The 23,668-nt window shown below is 38.9% G+C and overlaps 2 protein-coding genes across 2 annotated transcripts in view; both read right to left on the bottom strand.

Moving 5' to 3' along the window:
- LOC139721534 (carboxypeptidase A2-like) overlaps positions 1–2,475 on the bottom strand; it is a 30,577-nt gene extending 28,102 nt beyond the window's left edge. Inside the window, exons 1-2 of the mRNA XM_071632848.1 lie at positions 2,259–2,475; positions 705–1,424 (exon numbers count right to left, since the gene is read on the bottom strand). Coding sequence (XP_071488949.1) covers positions 705–1,424; positions 2,259–2,475 — 937 coding nt within the window. The remainder of the gene's footprint in view (positions 1–704; positions 1,425–2,258) is intronic.
- Positions 2,476–6,734: 4,259 nt separating this feature from the next.
- LOC139721535 (carboxypeptidase B-like) lies at positions 6,735–23,452 on the bottom strand. The gene is made up of 12 exons (XM_071632849.1): positions 23,425–23,452; positions 22,327–22,411; positions 22,026–22,104; positions 21,000–21,119; positions 19,670–19,780; positions 19,222–19,320; positions 17,184–17,285; positions 13,656–13,763; positions 12,039–12,129; positions 9,732–9,937; positions 9,023–9,107; positions 6,735–6,925 (listed from the first exon to the last, which is right to left on the bottom strand). The coding sequence occupies exons 1-12, from the start codon at positions 23,450–23,452 to the stop codon at positions 6,735–6,737; spliced, it is 1,305 nt and encodes a 434-aa protein (XP_071488950.1).
- Positions 23,453–23,668: the final 216 nt, after the last annotated feature.

Consider the following 23,668-nt stretch of genomic DNA (forward strand, 5'->3'; position numbering starts at 1 on the left):
GTCAGCCTGCGATGATCATCCTTTGGCACCTTCATATCCCTTATTCTCTTTTCTCCTCTCTTTCTTTCTCCCTCTCTCTTTCTCTTTCTCTCTCTCTCTCTCTCTGTGACAGAACAAAGGCAGTAAATATTATATTTATACAATGTACTTCAAACTGACGGACAAAACAGTGATGCGCATGCACCTACATCATTTTCTGAATTGAAGTTGCAAGAAATCAATACATCAGCTGTCAATCGTATCAATAACTTATAAGTCTTATTGTGGCAGAGTTGTCCCAGACAAACAAGAACACACAAACGAGCAAACGCACAAACACACACACATACACACACATACACACACATACACATAAACACAACAACAAGATTAATTGCCTCTACTCTTGTAGCTGCTGTTAATATAGCACGTAAATTAGCGTCTGATTTCATCTCGAATTTCATCCTTTTAAACCGAATATGATACACGATGATAATAAGAACCTATAAGGCATTCAAATGTCCTGATATGAATATTGTTCTTTTCATTTATTTGAATTGCACATTACTTATTCTGATATTATCGAGTTATCAAGCATTAAAGCTCAACGCTATAGAAGATGAATAATGATTTTAGTAAGCCCTACTGTTTGTTACTTCAATTTTCCAGTGGAGAATGAAGTAGTTGTCAGGTGTGAGGAAATTTTCTCCAGTTATTTTTCATACCGTTTCGATTGTTACTCTGCTGCTGTTGGTACCCTGCCCTGTTCAAATCATCGTCACTTTTCTGTGTTCCTCTCGACTCTCCCCGTTTGTCTCTTCTCTCTTTCGCCTTCTTCCTTTTCTTCTTCAACCGTTGCTTCTTTTCTCTCATTTTGAGCTTCATCTCCTTCATCATTCGCTTCTTTTCTCTCCGCCGAATGCTCTGGAAAATGGCCTTGGCTGTTGGTCTCTCGTCTTCGTACTCGTCCGAATTGTCGCTGGATGCACTCCCCGAGGCTCCGCTCATTTCATTCTGTCCGCTGACCTTGGAACCATTCTGATTTCTGAGACCGGGTATCTTTGGTTCGAGGGCTGGTAGCAGGAGACCATCCCTCCCTCTCGAAGTGGACTGAGATCTCAGCTCCCGTTCATCCTCCTTGGGGTGCTTCCTGGTCTCTCTGTTGCCCCAAGCAACCAACGATGTCATTTGACTCTGTCCTGTGGTTGCAGCAGCAGCAGCAGCAGCTCTCCTCCGATGTTGGGCAGCCGCAGCGTCAGCCCCAAGCCCGTTGTGAGGTGGCTTGGATTTCCTGAATAATGTTGAGAGATATGGTTCTGAGGAATAACAGTAGCCAGAGGTGGCGTTGCTTGACACCTCTGGTGGCAAACCCGTGGTTCCGGGCAAGGTGGGCAAGTGTGCGCTCTGACAACCCGACGGTGAAGATTGATGGAACACCTGTCTGTCTGCAGTAAAGATGATGAGGTTCATTTGTTATTGACAAACAATAAAAAATAATAAAAAATAAAGATATGCACTCCTTAATAATGTATCCAAACAGGATAAGTCAAGGCATCACTGTGAACCATGACACAGACTGTCGGAAGATACAATATCAAAAGATTGGTACTCCGAAAGATTGACTCGAGTGTGTCTAGTTGTGTGGCAGTGCTATATCAAAACAATTCTGACGCACAATCATTATTGAGCATGAAGAATTCATGATAGATTTGTTTGAATGAAATTTAATGTATAAATGATTGACCAAGACATATGATATTTATGACTTGACCTTTGGGATATTATAGACGATTATCAATATCAATCGTTAGTTAAAGTTCAAGCTCTAGGTTCCTTTATCTATAACACTTCCAGAAAAACAACACATAATGAAGGCTTTACACATAAAACACACACACGCACACACACACACACACACATATTGGCACATTGTCAAACGTACAAGCCTATACAGGGTAGAGGAAAAAAACAACCAAGACAACAACAAAATGGAAAGAGAATTACAAAAGTGTAATTTGCCGTTCCTGTTGGCCATGATGAATAAAATGAACGTTGCGTCTATGAATTCATTCGTAAGATTAAGTTGTTTCTCCCTGCACTATCAAAAGAGATTAAGTCATCGTTTCTGTGATACATTTTGCCTATATATGCTGTTGCCTGTACAAATTGGATAGCGCTCGTTTTTGCGATGATCTATAGTTTATGACAAACTGCATACACATGTCCATTTACCACACAGTGTAAGGGGGTCTAGAACGCATTGATTTCAGAGAGCTCACCAGCATTTCTCCTGCCGATGCCCCGTACCCAGTTGCCATCGACTCCTCTCCACGGGTTGGGCCGTGCATCATTGATACTGAGCATAGGTGGATAAGGTGTGTCGGGGTGCCGCGGGGGCGGGTCGCTGGAAACTAGTGGCGGTCCTCTGGCCTTATCTCTCGCTCCTCTTCTTTCATGACCATGAAGCGTATCAAATTTGTCGTTCCTGTTGGCCATGATAAATCAAATAAACCTTGCCTCTATGAATTCATTCTTAGGATCAAAAAATTGTTTCTACATGGACGATTGAAAAAAGAGATTAAGTCGGCGTTTCTGTGATACATTTTGCCAAAATATTGCCTGTACAAATTGGATAGCGCTCGTTTCTAAGATGAGGATCCTTGCAAGTATACTGCTGAGAAGTAGCTAGTAGCTACGACTGTCGTGAAGCGTATACTATTGTTGATGTCATCAATGGCGCGCGCGCTCATCAAAGTTGGACAATGTTCGGGTGACTGAACTGGGGGGCATTTCATGAAGCATTTTTGTCCGACAACTTGTCGGACAAAAATGCTCTCAGCCAATCAGATGCAAGGATTTCTGTAGCTTTTAACATTTTGTCAGACGAAATATCTGACAAAACGCTTCATGAAACGCCCCCCTGACCACGAGTCTTTTTTTTTTAAGTACTAATACATGGTATCATTATGTAAGTCATGTACTACTTGTCATTACTTGTGTAGAAAGAAGGGCTGATTTGTTTGTATGAAAATGCAGTCTATGCACGATCTTTTTAATCATTTTAAATCTAGCAGCAGCAGCAGCAGCAGCAGCAGCAACAACAACAACAGCAACTGGCCTGACCAAAATGTAAGTTGCCATGTTACATCCTCTGTGTAGTTGGTGGATATATTTCTTGTGTACGTTGTGTCATTATGTGAGAGTGTTCCCATAACAAACAATGAAAACGTACGACAATTCTATACTCGACAAAGAGGACTATTAGATTGACGGAAGAAGAAGAAAACTTTCGAGCAGTCGTCAATCAATTAGGGAGATCCCCATCGTAGGACGACGGAAATGGATAATTAATGACTGTCTATCATCAGAGCTAGGGTCATCACTTTCCGGCAAGTCTCCCAAGACCAATTTATCTACAGTAATCTGACGGCATGGACGCATTAATTTTTCTTCTCCCCGTTTGCTTCATTCTCTTCTATGCCGGCCTTAAAGGCTTGTGTAATGATAAGAGTTAAGAAGAAGAGGAAGGAAAAGAAGGAGGTGAAGAGCAAGGAGGAGAAGAAGAGTGTTGATAATAATACATAATAAAAAGAGTACCACCCATAAAAAAGACATATTCCTACCGAAACCGGGGGAGGGGTTAATGATTGTACATGCCCCCTTTCCCCCCCCCCCCCCAACCTTGTGAGCTAAGGAGATGCATACCCGCATTATTCAATACCTTCGCTGCTTACACCACTGGATGTACGATTGTATCTTCTTTCACGCCAACCAACGAGTCTTGATTGGAGTCGTAAGCTGATAGAGGAATAAGACAAGAATTCAGAGGAGAGAGATCAATCATTGTCATGTTAAGAGAAAAAAAAAAAGACTTCACCCGTTATCAAAGGTGACGCACAGTGTGATTACAATGATGATGTGGGCCTCAGTCAGCCTTGATCGTCAATCGCTGTGTTGCTAATGTTCCCTTGATATTTCAAGTTCACGTGAATGTCAGGTATGTCGGCCTATTCCATTATAAGCAGCGTTGGATGTACTTTATTCTCTTTGTAATCAGAAAAAGATGTGTTGCAACGGATAACAGGTTGGTATATTCTACAGTCCATATCAATCGGCTTCTTAAACCATGATGTGATAAGGATTTACCGCTTACACTATACAATCTACTCATTCATCTAACGATATAACGATATTATGTTCATTTTTACAGTTTTGTTGTAACGGAAGATACAGTTCATACTGATAAAAATAATAATTTATTCACAAGTATATATATATAATACGACGTTTTGTAAACGACGTTTTGTATACAAGCATGATATAGAGGAACATGATGGTGTCGTGCTTTTGTGGGTTGCAGCCTTTGGCTTTATGAATCAAATTCTGTGTGCCAGGAAATTGATGCCAATTAATGTCAGAAGGAATCAAATTTAAATTGGTAGATTCACATTTGCCACTTTTCATGATAAAACCTGCTGTCGTTTCAATCAAATTGATGTACTATAATTATTTTCGAACCAAAAGCAGCCGTTATCATTTTTTGCTTGCAGCACAAACGTTATAAAACTGTCTTATTGAATATTAGTCCGATTATATCACATGAATAGGCAACATCACTCCACTAAAAGGTACATTATGTATAAGTATCCATGCTCACCATTTTGATTTCAGCGGAAGATCAATTGACAGGGGACAGGAAGAGTATTCGTCCGCACGAAAGTGTCAATAGTCCTGACCGGAAAGTTCAGTTTTCACTTATCGCCAAGCTTACTTCTATATTTCATTGTATCCTATCATTTCATTTGCTGAAGTCCACGCAAGGGGCCAGTGTCCTTCTCTTTTTACTGGGGATGTCTCCCATCACCCCACTCCCCCCCCCCCCGCCCCCACTCTCTCTCTGTCGTGTGCATCAGTATGGTATATGAAATATGAATATGTTATGCCCCCAAAACGCATTATCAGTTTGTTTCTTCATTTCTTCGTGGAGCCAATAAGTGAGATCTCAACACACACACACCCACACACACACACACACACACACACACACACACATATATATATATATATATATATATATACATATATAATTATGTGTGTGTATGTGCCTTCGTGGATGCGTTTAACGAATCGAAAGAAAAGGAAGGAATGAATTCTTTTGAACATAGTTTCATGTGCGTATATGTATTTTAGTATATTGTACGTTTTGCTTTCCTTGAACTTGTATCGACAAAAAAAAATGTGCCATTGGAAGTAAAATTTCATTTGAATTGCATTGAATTGAATAGTGAAAAAATAACAAGGGGAAATGAATAAACATTTGATCAAGATAGAATGTGCATGATTGACCGACGTTTATCTTATTGGGTAGTGTGGCTGGCTGTGAAGTGGGTTCAAAGTAATCAACGCCCCGAAGAAGACAAAAGCCAACGGTACATCAGTCTCTTTTTTTTTGTCACTATAGAATTATCTCATTCTTCAGATCCGTGCAATGAGTTATAACAAACTTAACTGAACCGCAATCGTATTCTACTCACCTGTTTGAAAAGTTAAATCTTTTCAAAATAATCATGATTATCTAATATTAACGAAATTCAAACCGTTTGTTTTATGCATTTGCTTAGAAGTAATACAATGCATGCCCTCTTAACTTTTGATTCTGTAAAAAAAGATGAGGTAAATGCTGCCCTATAAGACAAGCGGAGAATTAAAAACTATCCAACATTAAGTGCGAGTTTTCGCGATGCACGATTAGATATTTCAGCCCCAAAATGTAGAGGAATGTCACAAATTCTATTAAGCAATATGCTTACAAGTCTATACTAGAGAAAACATAGAGAATACACATTGTAAAAACAAATCATATGACATTTGAATTAGGAATCCTACCTTCCTGTTATGGACCCTTTCTCATTGATGCGAGTATAATTATATTGAGTTTCTGTTTTCTTGCGTTTCGTATTACAGTATTTCGTTTTTGTCTCCGTTTTAGACACTAATAACCTGATATCTTTTATTAGGGGAGAAGCCTTGGGTCAATGGCCTTTTCCCTTTTCTTCTTCCTCAACAATTTGTGTAGCGTATGAGTTTCATGCTGTTTTGTATTGTTTATTCTGCTAATGAAGTTGCGGATTGCAATGAAGTGAAGTGAATGTATATATATATATACATGTGTGTGTGTGTGTGTGTGTGTGTGTGTGTATGTATGTGTATAACTTTCTTATTCCTGCGCCGTTATTTATAGAAAATATATGCCATATGTGAATGAGGCCCTCCCAGTGACATGGAGATACGAGTCCACAGTCTTTTTTCATTACCTCCCGTCTCTCTCTTACTCTCTTCCTCTCTCTCCCTCTCTTTCTGTACTTCTTCTCTCATGTCTCCTTCAAATCATTATCATCAAACAGTCACTTTTCAAGTAAAACTCTGAATACAAAGATATATTTTGTCTCAATTTTTTGTTTTATTCCTCGCACACACTTCTTGCAATATGCTGTCTTAGCTGCTCTACGCCTCGATTCTTTCGTGTAATAATGCGTCATCTCCAACTATTCACTACATCGTATATTAAACTTTTTTTTCTTAGTGGATGAAACATTTCGGTCGTGGGGTAAATTGTCTCAGTTGCCGTCTGGAACAGAACAAATCGTGTCGAATTTTAAGAAATATCATGAAGAAAACAAACGCTACCGCGTATGTTACGTAAGTTGGACCCTAAAGTGCCTAAACCATGTGTGGCGTCATGAGGAATAACTGCTTTACGCGTACTCGTTAACGAGTTGTTGTCCCAGAGTCTTCATACCAGCGAAGATTTCTTCAGCTGTAGGTTGGATCTGATTGGCTGGAAGTTCGAAGCCATATCTTCCTTGATCTCGAAGTTCCACCAAATAGCTGTATAACACGCCGAGCGAACCGTAGCCGAAATCCTCACTAGCGCCAGTAGCTGGGTCTACATAACGTAAATATGATTCAGGGGGAAGTTTCATTTTAGGCTACGGTCACAACTCAGAGCTGCGACCGACCGATTTATAGCCTGCTCGGTCGCCGCTGAAATTTTGGCACCGCCCAGCAGTTTTTGGAGATGTCGAGCAGGCTATAAAACCCCACCGATGCCCGAGCCATGCCCTGTCGATTTCCCGTCGGTCACCGGCCGATTTTAGGTAAAAATTTCTGAAATTTGGGGATCTTCTCCGCGCAAAGACTGGCAGTCACCGAGCGATGCCCAATTGGCAACTGGACGATCTCCTACCGGCCACCGGCCGATTTTTAAGAAATCGTTCTTAAACGATGGGTGATCGATAGGTGGTCATCTATCGGTGTCCCGTAGGCGTACTGGCGGCCGTCCGCCGGTCTCTGCCGGAAATTTCTCACCAGCTACCTGGGTTTATACCTATATGAAACAGTGATTTGTCATGTGATACTTGATTAATTAATTAAGATAAAACTCGAGGCTAAAGATTCAAGAGTTAAATTACCAACCACCAAACCTCAGTTATGTGAAACCACAGATAACTAGAAATTAGGGAATCAAACCAAGGGACGAAAACCCAAGATGGAACAAAGATTAGAATAGATTAGAATTTTCCAAGATATCTTTGCTTGCCTCTATATTTAACAGTATTTTTCTTTTCCTATTTAATTTCATATTTTCATTCCCCCATCTCTTGTCATTCATGACTTCTTCAATCAATAGGTCTTTAGTATAGTCTATATGTATATATATATATATATATATATATATATATATATACATATGTATATATTTAACGGTAGTTTTATTTTCCCATCTAATTTCATATTTTCAATTCCCCAGCTCTTGTCATTCGTGATTTCTTCATTCAATAGGTCTTTAACTAACTTTTAGCATCTCTCTTGCCCAAAGTGGTTGTCCATGTCTTCCATGTCCCTCATGTTGGTTGCCGAGATGATGAGATGCTGAAATTTTGGTGGGGTTACTTTGCCTCTATCCCTCCCCCTGCTTCTTTGACATTATTGCCCTGGCATCTCTTCCCCATCTAGTCCCTGGTTTCCTTCAGTGCTACTGTCATTTTTATCTTAACATTTTTAGTCCCTAAATCGCTCGACGGCGACTGCTCTATCTATTCCCTTGGTTTTCTTCTGTGCTTTTGTCATTTTTTGTCTCTATTATTTTTGTTCCCTAAATCGCTCGGCGGTGACTGCTCGATTAGGTCAGTGCCTGGGCGGTTGCCGCTCGGACACCGAGCACAATTTTGGGCAGCGAGTGGAAACTGGTCGGTCGCCGCTGAAATTTTAACTCCGCGTTAAAACTTCAGCGGCGACCGACCGATGCCCTAAAAAATCAGTGGTGCCTGGTCGGTCACTGGTCGATCACCGGTCCGACCGAAAATTGGCTAAAAACTCGCCGACCGGTCGCCGAGCAGGCTGATTTGGGGAGTTGTGACCGTAGCCTGAGGGAGCCAATAGCGTCCTCTGTAACAAGCCTGCAAAAGCCTTCATACACGCCATTTCTTGAAATGAGTATATACATTAAGGCAAGACTTATCAATTATGACAATTAACACACGTATAAGTCAACTTTAAAAGAAATACGTTCGTTGTCACAAAAGAAGATTAAAATGTTTTGAAAAACTTACTTGCTCTAACCCATTTTACCGTCTTGTAATTAATACATTGTTAAATCTGAATTTCACTGCATGTATCATATCAGAGAAAGATAACCTTAAACTGGTATAAGATCAGAGGTATATGTACAAATTTTGAGAGCGAGAGAGCAACTCGAGGTTTAATCATCGATGACATCTTCTTACTTATCTAAGAATTAGTTACAGATTTAGGAATAAAGAGGTTTTATAAAATTCTGCAACAAAAACGATTACAATATGAAATGACTGACTTCTCTCAATTCTTCAAAATACTACAGTGAATAGCAAAATCTTATTAAAAATGCAGCATTAAAGATGACATGAATATGGCCAGGTATTTGTAGGGTTAAAATATTACTGGATACAGCAACCTAGCCAAACTCCGAAGAAGTTGAAAAGTTAAAGAAGTTTCAGGTACATACACAAGTCGGGGCCAGATTCTCCTACAAAGTAGCGCTTTCCGTGCACAGAGCTGATGGATTTTTCAATCTGTACAGCGACATTATACTGAAGCATCACATGAAAAGAAACAAGGAGGAAACACATTAAGATGATGAACAAAGTACATGTACATACATTGACGTGACGCGACTTAATAACATCAGCAGGTTCATAATGCCAGTAACCAGAGAAACGAATGTTTGTTTTTTATTTCAACAATTCCACAAGTAGTGAATGTCAATCATAATCTGGCTATCGGTACGGTGATTCAATGACAGGGTGACCATTTTCTGTATGTAAACCTAATGTTAAATATTAGACGCATTTCACCCAAACGTTCACCTCAGCGGTCAGACAAAATGTGCTCAATAACCAAGTCACAATCTCTGTTTCTCTCAAACCATATTTCTCAGTGTTCTTTGGCCGTCTTCAGTGAGGTTGGCACATGATACTGTTGGCGCACAAAGCTCTCGCGAAATATGTGTATTTTTATGTTTGCAACTTGAAAAAGTCCAACTCTTGTGCATTTTTCACAAATCGTGTGTCCCCCTTCCTGTCATTAATGTCACATTATTTTCTTCTCACTCAAGCAGCCCTGCGAGGGTATATGCCTTCTAGCAGGCACACAGGTTTGGAAGAAATAATTAACAAATTTTGCCATAACACATTGAATTCCAAGAAAACTCAAACCTGTTGATCTCTGTCTGGGTGGGCGGTCAGCTTTCTGTCGGTGTATCCCCATGGATGGAGCCAGTACTGCCCGTAAGCATGAAAGTCGATGTAGAGCTTCAGGTTGCTGCCAAAGCTGGTTAAGAAATCCTTAGAGCCACTGGTCTCGGGTTCGCTCAGGGCACTCGGTCCTTGGTAGTCCTGGACACACTTTGAATTTCCAGCGCCTGTTGCCCAACAGATACACGGAAAGGGACATGAGAGAATGCCTGAACTAACTTTCTGTTTAAAAGAAAAAATAGCCGAAGACGCATTAACAAACAAACAAACAAATACACACACACACACACACACAAAAATCAGTTTATTACACCATGTACTTTGGCTTTGACGACCAGCTTCTCTTTCCATGAACTCATGATAATTTAAAGAAATGTTAATATATAGATGCCTTGTACCTTGTACCTTGTAGTACTTATCCCCGAAGACCTCCGCTAGGAAGGGTAACTCAGGGCTGACGAGAGTGGTAGCACAAGTTTATTTTGCTTTGTTGAGAGCTTTGATTTTTTTGTTTGGTTTTGAAGACTTCTGTACTCTTGGAAAATATTATTTCTTTTGGGAGGTCGTTCCGGAGGAAAATTACATCTGGGAAGAATGAGTTTACTAGCTGGCTTGTGGAGAGGAAGGTTGATACGGCGCGCGGCGTACTGCTCGTCGTGTGTTCGAAGGTGTGGTAGAGTCGATCTTTAACTGTTTTGGAGCAGTGATGGAAGTTCCTTCTTATGAAGTCTAAGGCCCTTGCACCCTTGTTGATGGAGTGTTGGGTCTGTTTATCATGTTTTCTATGTAGGAATCCTAGATCCCTAAGTACTGGTGACTGTCGACTTCTTGGAGGTGTTCGCCAAGGAGTGTGTACTTGGTATGCCCTGGGTCGCGTTTTCAGATTCTCATAACGGAGCATTTCGTTGCATTGAATTTCGTTCCCCATGTGTTTGCCCATGTGACTAGATTGTCAAGATCTTCTTGCAAGGATTTTTCGTCTGAGGAGTTAGATATTGTACCGTAGACTATGCAGTCATCTGCAAACAACATCACTGTGCTGTTGACTGCATCTGGGAGGTCGTTCATTATACAAGATGAACAAGTGGGGACCGAGCACAGTGCCTTGTGGTATACCGCTCAGTACTGGCTTCCAGTCGGATGTTTTACCGTTGACAACTGTACTTTGGTGACGGCATGTCAGGAAGGATTTCATCCAGGCAAGGTTGTTGTTGCGGATACCGTACATGTGAAGCTTCTGTAGTAGCTTCTGATGTGGAACGACGTCAAAAGCTTTACTGAAGTCGAGGACGGCAATGTCACATGTATCTTTGTTCTTGTAGTTTGAGGCAAGATCATGGATAGTAGCTACCAGTTGGGTTGCACATGATCTACTCGGTCTGAAGGCATGCTGGTAATCAGTGATGATCGAGTTTGTGGAAAGGTGTTTCATCAGTTGGCTGTCCATTATATGTTCCATCTACAGCATAACACTAGTTAAAGATATAGGACGGTAATTAGCTGGTTCGTTCTTGTCGCCCTTCTTGTAGATAGCAGCAATATTGGCTTTACGCCAGTCTTCAGGTGTCCTTGGTCATAGGATTATTTGAATATAAACTGGAGGACCGGGGCTAGTTTTTCGGCTGCGAGTTTCAGGATACGATTTGGAATATCATCCGGGCCTGCTGCCTTTGAAACATCTAATCTATTCAACAACTTTATATACCTGGTTATTGTCCTTAGTGAAGGCACTTTGGAATTGTTCGGCCAGTGTGTCCGCTTTCCCTTGATTATCAGAGACAGTACGGTTTCCAGACCTAAGACTTCGGATTCCTACGTTATCCTTCTGTGTAGTTTTAATGTACTTCCAAAACTGTTTATTACCTGCCTTAGATAGGTTGGATATGTATGCCCGTTGTGCATTTCTGAGTTTCTTATTGACTGTCCTCTTAATCTGCTTGTATTTGTCCCATCTATCTTGCCCTCCGAGGTTCTTTGCCTTTAGATAGCATTTCTCCATTTTACGACACAGTCTCTTGAGTTTAGATGTAAGCCAAGGAACATGTGGTTTGCCGGACGTGACTTTTGAAAGTAAATGATGGTTGATCAGGTCATGCATCAATTGTCTCTGAAGTTACACCAGTTTTCTTCGACTGTTTTACTGGTGGGGTTTGAGTTCAGGAAGTTTTCGCAGAATTTTTGTGCATCCGCTTTAAGCTTGTCTTCAATTTTGAAATCTTCTGCAGAACTAAAACTAAGATAAAATAGATCCTACTCCACAACACTCACCACCCCACTGATAGTCGAAATTCCTATTGAGATCGACGCCTTTGCATCCACCATTGTTCAGGTTACGGTTCTTGCGCCACATACGGTCATCCTACATGAAGGTATTTGATGAGAAATAATATGGACACATGATTACATTAGATGGATCAGTGTTCAATGAAATGGTTTCAGCAGTATTTTATGACTTTCTACCGACATCAATGGAAATGATTACAATCAACTGGTATATTATGTTAATTAATATGCTGCAAGTCATTGCTTCGATAACAATTGATAATCAGTATGACACATAAATTATCTGTTGCAACGGATTGACAAATTGCCCTACATCGATGTCATGTATTTCGAATGAATTATCTGCTTGACAATTTAAATTGCAAATTCTTCGGGATGTTTCTTTGATATGTCTTGCAAAATGTAAATAGATGTTTGCATTGGGGGATGATGGTGGGGGACTATTGACCTTCGACTCCTGGCCAGTTCGGGGGCCCTTGTAGATGAAAAGATATACTTTGGGGTAACGCTTTGTCACACGTGAGAGGGTGCAACATTTTAACAACCATACTTGGGTTAAAAGTATTGAAATACAAAAATGCAAAAACAAAATAATTATAGCTAAATACTACTTGCTAGAAAAGCACTCAGAGAGCGCAGACCTCCGCCAAGCAGCTTATATCCATCCATACACGCATGCTGATAATCACCCAATTTTCCGATGAATATGATGAAGCCTTGTGTTTACCTCATCAGCTTCCTGCTGCGCGGCGCCTTGAGCTGCTGAGCACGCTCTTGTTAGTGCGCGTATGCAAACCTCAATACGATCTCCAAAGTTAATTGATCCTATTATCACTACCACAATTAAATCACCTGTTCCTTGTGTCATTATCATTTTTCATGCATGTTTCATCCAAAGCCTTCCACAACTTTTTAGGTTATTTTGCAAACAGGGAAACAAACCAATGCTGAAAAAGAAATAAACTCCTGAGCGGAGGTGATAATTCTAATGATTATAGCAAAATAGACAAAATTGACACAAAGTCCCGGGTGTTTCATTGTTTTTTACCGATGAAATACACCATATTATTTTTGATGTTACGAATAGATTGTCAGCTTACAAGGATTTTCTGTCCTCTATCTCCTTTCTAATACGGCCTATATAATTGTCATTCCTGCAGGTCATATGTTTGAAAAATTTATTATGTAGCCACTGGGAAGACACACGTTGGTAGCCACTCAACTGAGCTAGGCGATACGTCTGGTGTGACTTAATCCTCAATACTGACAAACATCACGTGTCTTGAGGATATTGCAAAGAATTTAAGTGATATTTTACTTATTTCAACATTAGCATCGATACGATGTCAATCTTGCAGCTACATACTCGTATTTTGTTGCACATAGTTACGCATTACCCTCTCATTCCTTATTCAATCATTAAAATCAGTCAATGTTATCAACTACAATCAGGCAGCTGATACTGATCATACGTTTCAAAGAAATAGATACATGTATAACGCCAAGAACGACAACCCCTCTCACAATGATACAAACGGCCTCCCAAAGATTCATTTTACACTATGTAGGCTTTTAATAGTTACATAAAACTTCAAGCCTCACCGTGTGGCTGTACTTGTAACCGTCAACGTTGAAGACAGGGACAATGATCCAAACGAAATTATCCAACATGCTGGTCACGGTGTCGTCATTCCCATAGCTCTCATTGAACTGTGGTAGACAAAATCGGTCACGTAAACAATGATATCAAATAAATTCGATTTGTCACTATACCATGCATACGTTATTAAAGTATATTGTTCACATTCATTCATTCATTCATTCATTCATTCATTCATTCATTCATTCATTCATTTCATTTCCACACGAGTACTTGCTTCAGTCAAAGACTGTTCTTTCACATGTCCATGCATCTTGTCCTCGACAAGAGTTACAAAGAATTAAAGTTTTCTGAAACCGGGTAACTACTTCGACCATTCTTGAGAATATCTAAAGATGTGCTTACACTGTGTCCGTCAAATTACCGTTCGAATTCCCTATATTTTCATGATATTTGTTATTGCATGATTTTCCAAACTTTGCTGGGTTTTGTTTGTTTGTTTGTTTGTTTGTTTGTGTGTGTGTTTTTTTGCATCACCGTCTATATAGAGTTTTGCATTGGAGTCGTTTTATGCCTACTTATCTCCCAGTCTCAGATAAGTAGGATTCAAGATTCCTCGATTCCTCGATATCCTTTACAACAGAAAAAAAGTACACTAAGCGTTTCAGTTGAGATCTGAATCATACGGACGCAAACTACATCATGTACTGTATAGTGATAGTGATGCTTATCATTAACTGCTGTCAACGAGTTCACGATCCAACGGCAGTGAAACTTAATCACTGATTTCAGTCGCATTTAATAATGTCCAGGCCTATTTACATACATTTCCGTCAACCTCTTCAACCAGTCAAAAGGGATACCATAGATCAAGTTGTGTTCGTGATGCATTCTCATAAATATGAAATAGTTAGAGCAAAGATGCTGAAATTATGATACAGTGTAGGATGCCAAAATTTTAGAAGGCATAAGCTAGACTTTTCTTCTTCTTTTCTTTAACAGGAAATTGAAGTCAGCATATCCGAACTCACATATTATTCTAAGCTTTATAAATCGCCTCATTTCTGTTTAGTTTCCACTTTGCGTCTCATTGTTACGGTGCATTTCGTGTTTGTAAGTTCGATTAATCGATAATATTTACAAACTCTTGCATATTCTTCGTTTTGTAAATGTTATTTACTTTTTAGTATTTTTGTAATGCACTGCTAGTATTGCGCTGGGACCCATCATAAATAATATGCTAGTGAAAGAGTAAGATTGTGGTCAGCGTGGCGAGTCGAAAGTTCGGCAATAAGAGCGAACGTATCAACGTCCGTGGCACTTGGCTCAGCAGTTCACGGCAGATGATGGTTCACATTGCCTTATCTTTAGCCACACGTGTCGCGAGCCACACAATGGCAGGACATTCAAGTCGACCATTCTGACAAGGTTAACGCGATTTTTAGAAATAAGGAAGAAGAAAATAAGACTCTACTGAAAATTAGATATCAGCTTATGTTCGGTTTAGGGGTTTCAATTCTCTCTATGTAAACAATGGAATTCTGCAGGAAGAACCTTGAACGATTTTTTTTTCGATGATCGGATCACAGAAAATTGTCCGTCTTGAGCAATAACGAATTAGTTGATAGGTTCGTTAGCCATCAGCTCATTTTACAATAAATAATTAATAGATTACGCGTTACCTCTGAACGTCACTTTAAATTGACAAAATATAGGCCTAATGACGAAATAAATATGTGAGTTATATATTATGTCTCATGCAGCCATTGCAGGCTACACTATAGCTAGAAGTGCGAATATGTAGAGACAGAACCCAAACATCTCAAAAACTGCTGAAATGTATACATTTACATTCAATTCAACAGCTTTAAGTTGGATTAGATCCGACCTTTGTGTCCTCCCAAACCCCAAGCCGAGGTCCTGGCGTTCGCGTGCCATGGGGCGACCTCACATGACCACGGAACACGACGATCCTATCGCTGGAGCAAATATTAAATTGCTGGAGAGTGTTATCGTGCAATTAAGTTTCAAGTGTTTAAAAATGGTTCATTTTTCATCCTCACTGAGTGATAACATGGTCAAAACGACATGCCAAATTAAGTGGCGCGCTGCTCTGCAGTTCACGACATAATTATGATGGTTCACATCGGCTTATCTTTACCTACACGTGTCACGAGCCACAAAGGGTAAAGCAAGTCGACCTTCTGACAAGGTAAACGCGATTATAAGAAAAAAGGAAGAAAGAAATAAAGCTCCCCAAGAAGTTAAGTACAACGTGTGTCAGCTTATGGGTTTACATTTTCTCTCATATCGGAATTCAGCAGAAGGAAACTTGAACGATTTTTCTACGATCGGATCACACAGAAATGTTGTCTCTATTGAGCAATAACGAGTTAGTTGATAGGCCCGATAACCCTTACCTCACATTTCAATACTAAATTTGATTATTTAATCTGAGGGTCACTTGGAATTACAACAACAACAACAACAACAACAACAACAACAACAACAACAACAACAACAACAACAACAACAAATCTGTGGGCCGTGATGGTCGTGTCTCATGACGGGCTGCACAAGAAGTGCGAATATGTAAATAGAACCCAAACCTCTCAAAAACTGCTGAAATGCATATTCCCTACATTTACATTTCAATTCAATAGCTTTAAGTTTGATTGGATTCTACCTGTGAGTCCGCCCAAATCCCAGCCCTGAATTCTATTATGTCGTGGCGTTTACGTGTCATGGGGTGGGTTCACATGTCACACGACGACCTTATCAATAAAGCAGTTATTAAGTTTTGGTTCAAATTTGCACCCATCATGCGGCAGGCTTTTGAAAAAGAATTACGCCTCATCAAGAATCTCGGGTATATTTTATAGTTAAAATCATCATTTGGCTTTAAGATAAGTGGTACGCGCAACTGACGTAAGTTGCTCTTTACAACTGATAGACCTTTCGTGTTTTGCAGCCGAAAGCCTGTTATGGTATATTATATACAAAAAGAGTATCTGGTATATTCATATTCTTGGAGAGTGTCATATGCATGCAATTCAGTTCTACAATGAGTTTACTATCATTTTCTTTTGAATCCTGTCTGAACGATGGAGCATTATGGCCAAAACTTTGAAAGAGGGGGAACGACGATTAAAAATCAACTCCAGTTAATCACAACAGAACGCGTGATATTTGCCTCGGTGTACAGAATAACCACCAAAAGCATACTGTTCGGCACAGCTATGATATCTATCAATCGATGGCAGTTATATTCGTAGAAAGTACTCGTCGAATTGACTGATCGGAGTTTATCATGTTTTACAATTTTATGAAATCATGCATGTCCTTACAGGGATTGACTCGTATGACATGAAATATTACGACACTGAATTTCTGTTGATGATATTTTCTCATGTTGCATACCAGGATATTAAATTCCCCTTTCTTATTTGTTTTTCTATATGGTCTGCAAAATAATGTGTTATGAATACATTTGCTTAATAAGAGAAATTTTGAATAGGACCACTTCTCACCATTCTGACCATGTTTATCATGGTCGCTACACTGATCCATTCTCGTGCGTGGATACCACCTTGAATGTAAGCTACGTTGGTCGCTGAAGACGACATGTCAATCTTGAAGAGGAATGCGGTTTTGAATAAAAATCAAAAGAAAGACATTTAATACTTGCCTTAGCTCTTTGTATTGGCAACGAAACTTTGATGAAGAATTATATATTCATGATGTGTTACCATAAAATGCCTTGTACATAACTGTCATTGCAGGAAGAGGCTGCGAATTAGAAAACACTGTAATGTTGCTCGTATTTCCTAGTGGATAGTGCAGAGCACGCATCGAACAGTTTACTCACTGCAACTCTGTTAATTCTGACATTCTGTATCTGAAATGTGGTGTTCCACAGGGATCCATTCTAGGCCCACTTTTATTTCTCATCTATATAAATGACATTTGTGCTGTTTCAACAATCTTGACCTACACCTTATTTGCTGATGATACCAGTGTTTTCTTATCTCATCGTGATGTTCGAACCCTTGAACTCACTATCAATTCAGAATTACCAAAGCTAACATCATGGTTCAGAAGTAACATACTATCTCTGAATGTGCAGAAGACTAATTTCATTCACTTTAAAGGGAGGAAATGCTCAGGTGCTCAACAAATTAATGTCAATCTAGATGGTACCCACATTGAAAGGAAAACATGTACAAAGTTCCTTGGCGTAGGCCCTATATATTAATGATAAACTTAATAGGAGTGACCATGTGAATTATATCGCTACACCGATATCCCGCAATATTTATATATTATATAAAGTAAAAAGTTTTGTTTCTGACAAAATGCTTTTGATGTTATATAACACTCTTATCTTACCTTATATTTCGTATTGTAATATTCTGTGGGCAACGTCAAAGAGTTTGACAGATAATATCCTTTTGTTGTAAAAGAAAGCTGTTCGCATATGTACAGGGTCTGGTTTCCTAGAACATGCAGACCCATTGTTCTTGAAATTAAAATGTTTAAAAGTAGATGATATACATTTCCTACAGACTGCCCTCTTCATGTTTCGTTCTAGCAAGACCTATTACCTGTCTCTTTTTTCGACAATGTTTCAACTTAACAGTGCAGTTCACTCGTATCCCACGAGACAAGCATCAGATATACATTTAGTGAACCCTGGTACTGCACTAGCCTATAAATCAGTCAGACATAGCGGTCCTGATGTCTGGAATGCGCTACCTCAGCATGTTCGTAATTTACAAAAAATAGTTACTTTCAAAAGGTCGATCAAACATATTCTATTATCAGCTTCACGCTGAACTCCTGGATACTATTAACTATTAAACTTGCTGTGATCATATATTTCCCCTGAAATCGACATTTGAATGGGATTTATGAGAAATTTAATCAATGTAATCAGTATAATTTGCTTATAATGACTTGACACTTTAAACTTTTTCTTGCTCTCTCTTGTCAATGTCCGACAGGACAAATAGGTACTACACATGCATTTCTTCTTTCCCCCTCATGTTCCCATGCTCTCTTTGTAAATACCCCCCCCCCCCCCAACTCCTATCAAGTATATTTAAACTATTTGCAAGCATATAGATTGTGTGCACGGGGGTTGCAACGATTTTCAAGCTTTAGGCTTATGTTGCAATTCCTTTGCGTGTTCGTTACCTTGAATAATGTAGCTCTCTTAGTGGAGTTGTATAATATCCTGTAACTGCTTCTTATCAATGTATACTTATTGTATATATTCTGTCTTGGCTATATGAGATGTACTTGCATACATTTGTATGCATTCCTATTTTGTGAACACGCATGAAATCTTGAATAAATAAATTTTAAAAAACTCAAGAATTTCAAATTTCATTAGACGTTAGATCAACCGTAACGGACAAGCTCCTGAAAGATGTCACATTGTTCTGTTCTTACTGCTTTTGCAATCCACATTTTCAGAAAGATTGACAATGCTGTATCTAAATGTCTGCATTATTACTTTGAGTTTGCATTCAATGCAAGTCGAAGAAGTGATGCTCATGGTTATACCCTTAATCCATAGACTGTCTCTTTCTCGTAGGTCGTAGTAACGGGAATTTTCGTCACACCAGGGTTGGCGCTAGCAAAGTCGGACATCCAAGCATCAATCTATAAGAAACATTAAGAGCACATATAGAAGATGAAAAAATTTGTGAAAATATCAATTTTAAGATAACGTTTAATTGCACCAGCTAACAAGGTGTGTGAGAGAGAGAGAGAGAGAGAGAGAGAGAGAATCGGTATTCATACAAAGTTTCCCAAATATTAAATAATTTAGGAAATTGTGGAAATAAAATTTAGAAAACGTTTAGAAAAATCAGACCACAAATTAATATTAGATATGATTGTTTTAAAAACCATAATTTCAATATAGTATTTCATCTTGAGCATACAACTGTTTCATCCCTTCAATTTTCAGTTTACACACACACACACACACACACACACACAAACTCACTTCGCTGTACTCATTGTAGGTGAAATAGTCGAAGTCTTCTGGCCGTAAGACGCCCTTTGCTCGTACCATCTCTGCTGCCTCTTCGTCAATAAGAGATTGCACATCTGAGATCTGTAAGTCCAAAGAAAAATATTTCTGTATGCTTATTGATAGACAGATACATGTACTTTTAAATTTTCTTACACATGGCTACGTATACTCTGCTATCAGAGTCTTGAAGTAGGTCTACAGTCGTACTAAGTTTTAATCGGCATAACAAACAATTCTAGATTCCAGAAGCCCCAACGAAACTTTCATCTGGGAACGGGATGGCAATGACCCAGAACTGTCATGATCATCGTTATACATTGTTATATTGCATATCATATCTGATGAGCCACTTTTTTTTATCTATTTGCCAATGGGTCAATATACATTATTATGCACACTCGTTTCACTTCTGAATTTTCTTGTGGAATGGTACACTGTACTCACATTCAAGGTACCCTCCCCCGCCTATCAGATTTATTTAGATACAATTGTACTTTCAAGTTGAATGGCCTGACTTGATAAAACGTAAAAAGTGGAACGGACAACAGTCTTTTTCCGCACGCACTTTCGAAGTAGGCGACGAGGAATCGTGAAAGGGAAATTCTCTTTAATTAATTTTGTCAGTTTTCATTTCACAAAGCACGCTGACACACTCCCCGTTTTTCGATTGCAATGTAGGAGTCCTAGCCTACCGGTAATTACTTCAAGCGATATTGCCTTCTTACTCTATACCTCAAACATGAATGCACAGTGAAAATAAACAACGTGTTATGCAGTATTGGATCGAGAGAGGGAGTCCTGTGTACGTATAGCCTACACAATGCCAAAGTATTATGAGTATGATAATTGATATGTATATCTTCTAGTTTGTCCTTAACAAAACGTGCATCGTGTCATTTCTGCCCATAGATATCTAACCTTTTAATTTTCTCCATCTTGAGGGTCTTCTACAATAAATCCAAGAAGCGTTTGTCAAATTGCAGCCTTCCCAACCTTTCCGATTGAAAAAAAAAATGGGGATGATTCGGCTCAAAAGTAGAAAAGAAAGCGCTGTTCCCACAGGAGTGTGTACATAATAGTAACATTATTCAAATTCATGAAATTCTTCCGTCGAGGTGTTTTCATTGCAACTGATTGTCAATCAGTTGCAATAATAGTAAAATTGTCAAGAAAAATAAGGAAACTCCGACTTAAACAAAGGCTGGGAATGGTCAAAATCTATAGATTCTTTCTTCCAAATTCAGTCTGGTTTATGGGAGGTCTGCATTTGTCAGAAAGAACTGAAGCGGACGTGTGTTACCCAAGTTTCAATGGACAGCCCAGGCCGTGCGAAGGCTTGGAGTACGTCGAGGTGCAAGGCAGGAGGGACCATCACATCGACCGATTGACCAACTCTGGAAGGGCGCCTCCAGAAGTCCAGCTGCATTTCAGTTCAATTCATTTCAATTCAACTTTATTTTCATTTCCATTAAATAAACAGGGAAAATCATATACAATGCATTAACAGAACATATTTGTAATAATTAAAAAAACCCCGTAAATTATAAAATACATGTGATCACGAGTAACAACATAAATTCATATTTTTAAGATGCATAATACAAGGATGGGAATGGAATGAAGGGTCCCACTAAAAAGCAAGGTTTGCACGGTATATGGGACCCTCAGAAGATACATAAGAAAATGAATAATGACTTAATAAAACTACAAACAGATATATGAAACATAATCAAAGAAACCAATGTCAGCTGACATGAAATCAAATTAGGAAGGAAAGAAAGAAAAAAAAAAGGAAAAAGGAGAAAAAATGAAACTACAACACGCGCCATCGTGGACACAAGTATTCAAAGCATTGTATCCGTGATTCACAACAGATGGCATTTTTTCTTTTTTTTTTCGATGACCTCTTGTGAGACTAAGTAAATATAAACACGATTCTGAATTACAATTACAGTTTAATTGACATTTATTTCCATTCGTCAATAAAATTATCATCTATTACATTGGAACTGCATTGTTTGAATGAGTAAGTCAACTATTTCTGCCGTTAGATAATAATATAATTATGGAAATGATCGAGCGCATGATGATTAGTATAAACAACTTACAATATACGCATGCATGGTTTGCGTGTTTTCATCGTAGTTGCTTATTTGTTCGGTTATAACAAAATTTAGTTATGACAAAATAAAACTGTCATTCCCGAGGACTTCGTTATAGCGGGAGTGCACTGTACACGTCGGGCTAATACCAAACAGCCGAAAAGGTTGGCTTTATGTTAATGTGATACAGAGAAGTCAAAAGAACAGCGCCATCTGATATCTACCATTTCCCAGTTCGCGGCGACTTCTTTTATCCATTTGAGTTCTGTCTCACTCTTCGGTGTCATGCGAAACACCTTGTAGCTGTGGAAAACATAACACGAATCGTTTCAATATAAAAGGCGTGTGAGGAAATATTTATCAAAACAGAAATTCATCGTTTTTGCATAAACTTATATCTATTGCGGTTCTTTTTCAAGAGAAGATGACAATAATTACCAGGAACAATGAACTGACTGTGGCGGAAAGTGGAAAATGTTTGTATGCTCAAATTCAGAGATAAATGAATAAGATGAGTGGACTCACTTGTCATAGCGAACCTTACAACTGAGAGGCAAGGCTGAGCAGACAGCCAAAATTGCAGCTAACACGAGCAGAGCGTATGGCAAGCCTTTTTTTACATTTAAAGTTAATTTCTGATATCACGAATTCCATTTTGTGATATAAAAAAAAAAAATCAAATTTCTGATAACAAGAATGAAATTTGTGTTATCACAAATTCCCGTAAGTGTAGCACATGAACTGAACTTGTGATATCACAAAATCCATTCTGGATATCACAAATTCAATTTGTTATATCAGAAATTCGAATTCGTGATATCAAAAATTCAATTTGTGCTATCACTGAATGAATTTGTGATATCAGAAATAACATTCAATTTGTGCTATCACTGAATGAATTTGTGATATCAGAAATTCGAATTCCTGATATCAAAAATAGGTTTCACTTGAAAAACCTAATGGTAATTCGTGATATCACAAAATGAATTTGTTAATATCACAAATTCGAATTTGTGAGATCACGAAATAAATTTGTGATACAGTATCACTAATTTGCATTTGTGATATCAAGAATTCTTATTTGTGATATCAAAAATGCGAAATTCTGATATCACAAAGTCCATTTCGTGATATCACAAATTGAAATTATTGATAAAACAAATTCGAATATTGCTTGCAGTAATTCACAAGGAATTCAACTTAATTTGAGCGTTAGTTGAGCGCAGAAATAGGGGAACGTGGGGCAGGATAGGACACGGGGCATGGATGGGACAATGCGAGTACATGCGACAATGTAAGTAAGCATCATAGGGTGCTGTAATCTGCACTGATAAAAAACACGCTGTCAGGAAGCCATCTTTACGCTCTGTGAAGCTGAGATTCTCTTGAGCTTTGGTGGACAAACGCAAAAATTAATATCGATGACGGCAGAATTTCTGCAACGAAGAAATGTATAGTATCCCTGGCATAATGAAGAAAGGTAGAACGTTGATATCGTGTGGTTTTTATAGTATATACATCAAGTTTATTTCAATTGTAGGCAGACCGTATGTCATGGCATGTATTGTGTAGAGCTTAGAAGTGTATAGTGTGTGTGTGCATGGGGCAGGATGGGACATCCACCTCGGGGCAGGATGGACGGGTGTCCCATCTTGCCCCATCATATTTGATGTGGTTAATGTATATGTTTGTTGTTGTTGTTTTTTTTTCAGTTTAAAAATGGTCCGGAATTACAAGAGAAAGAGCGACCGTTTCAAGTGGAACACGGAAATATACGTCTTCATTGTTTGTCCCATCGTGCCCCACGTATGTGGGGCACGATGGGACAGATTTGGCTATGTTGAGATGGCTATTACGTAAAATAAAA

The sequence above is a fragment of the Diadema antillarum genome, unplaced genomic scaffold (assembly GCF_040938485.1).
Source record: "Diadema antillarum isolate AM-2024a unplaced genomic scaffold, OU_Dant_1.0 scf00000145, whole genome shotgun sequence".
Taxonomy (NCBI): Eukaryota; Metazoa; Echinodermata; class Echinoidea; order Diadematoida; family Diadematidae; genus Diadema; species Diadema antillarum.

Excerpts from the sequence above, each read along its gene's own strand:
- LOC139721535 (XM_071632849.1), bottom strand. The coding sequence starts at position 23,452 with ATGGGACACCCGTCCATCCTGCCCCGAG. Across the intron at positions 22,412-23,424 it reads CCCGTCCATCCTGCCCCGAG|GCTTGCCATACGCTCTGCTC; the intron begins GTGGATGTCCCA and ends ATGTAAAAAAAG. Across the intron at positions 19,321-19,669 it reads CCTACAATGAGTACAGCGAA|ATTGATGCTTGGATGTCCGA; the intron begins GTGAGTTTGTGT and ends TGTTTCTTATAG.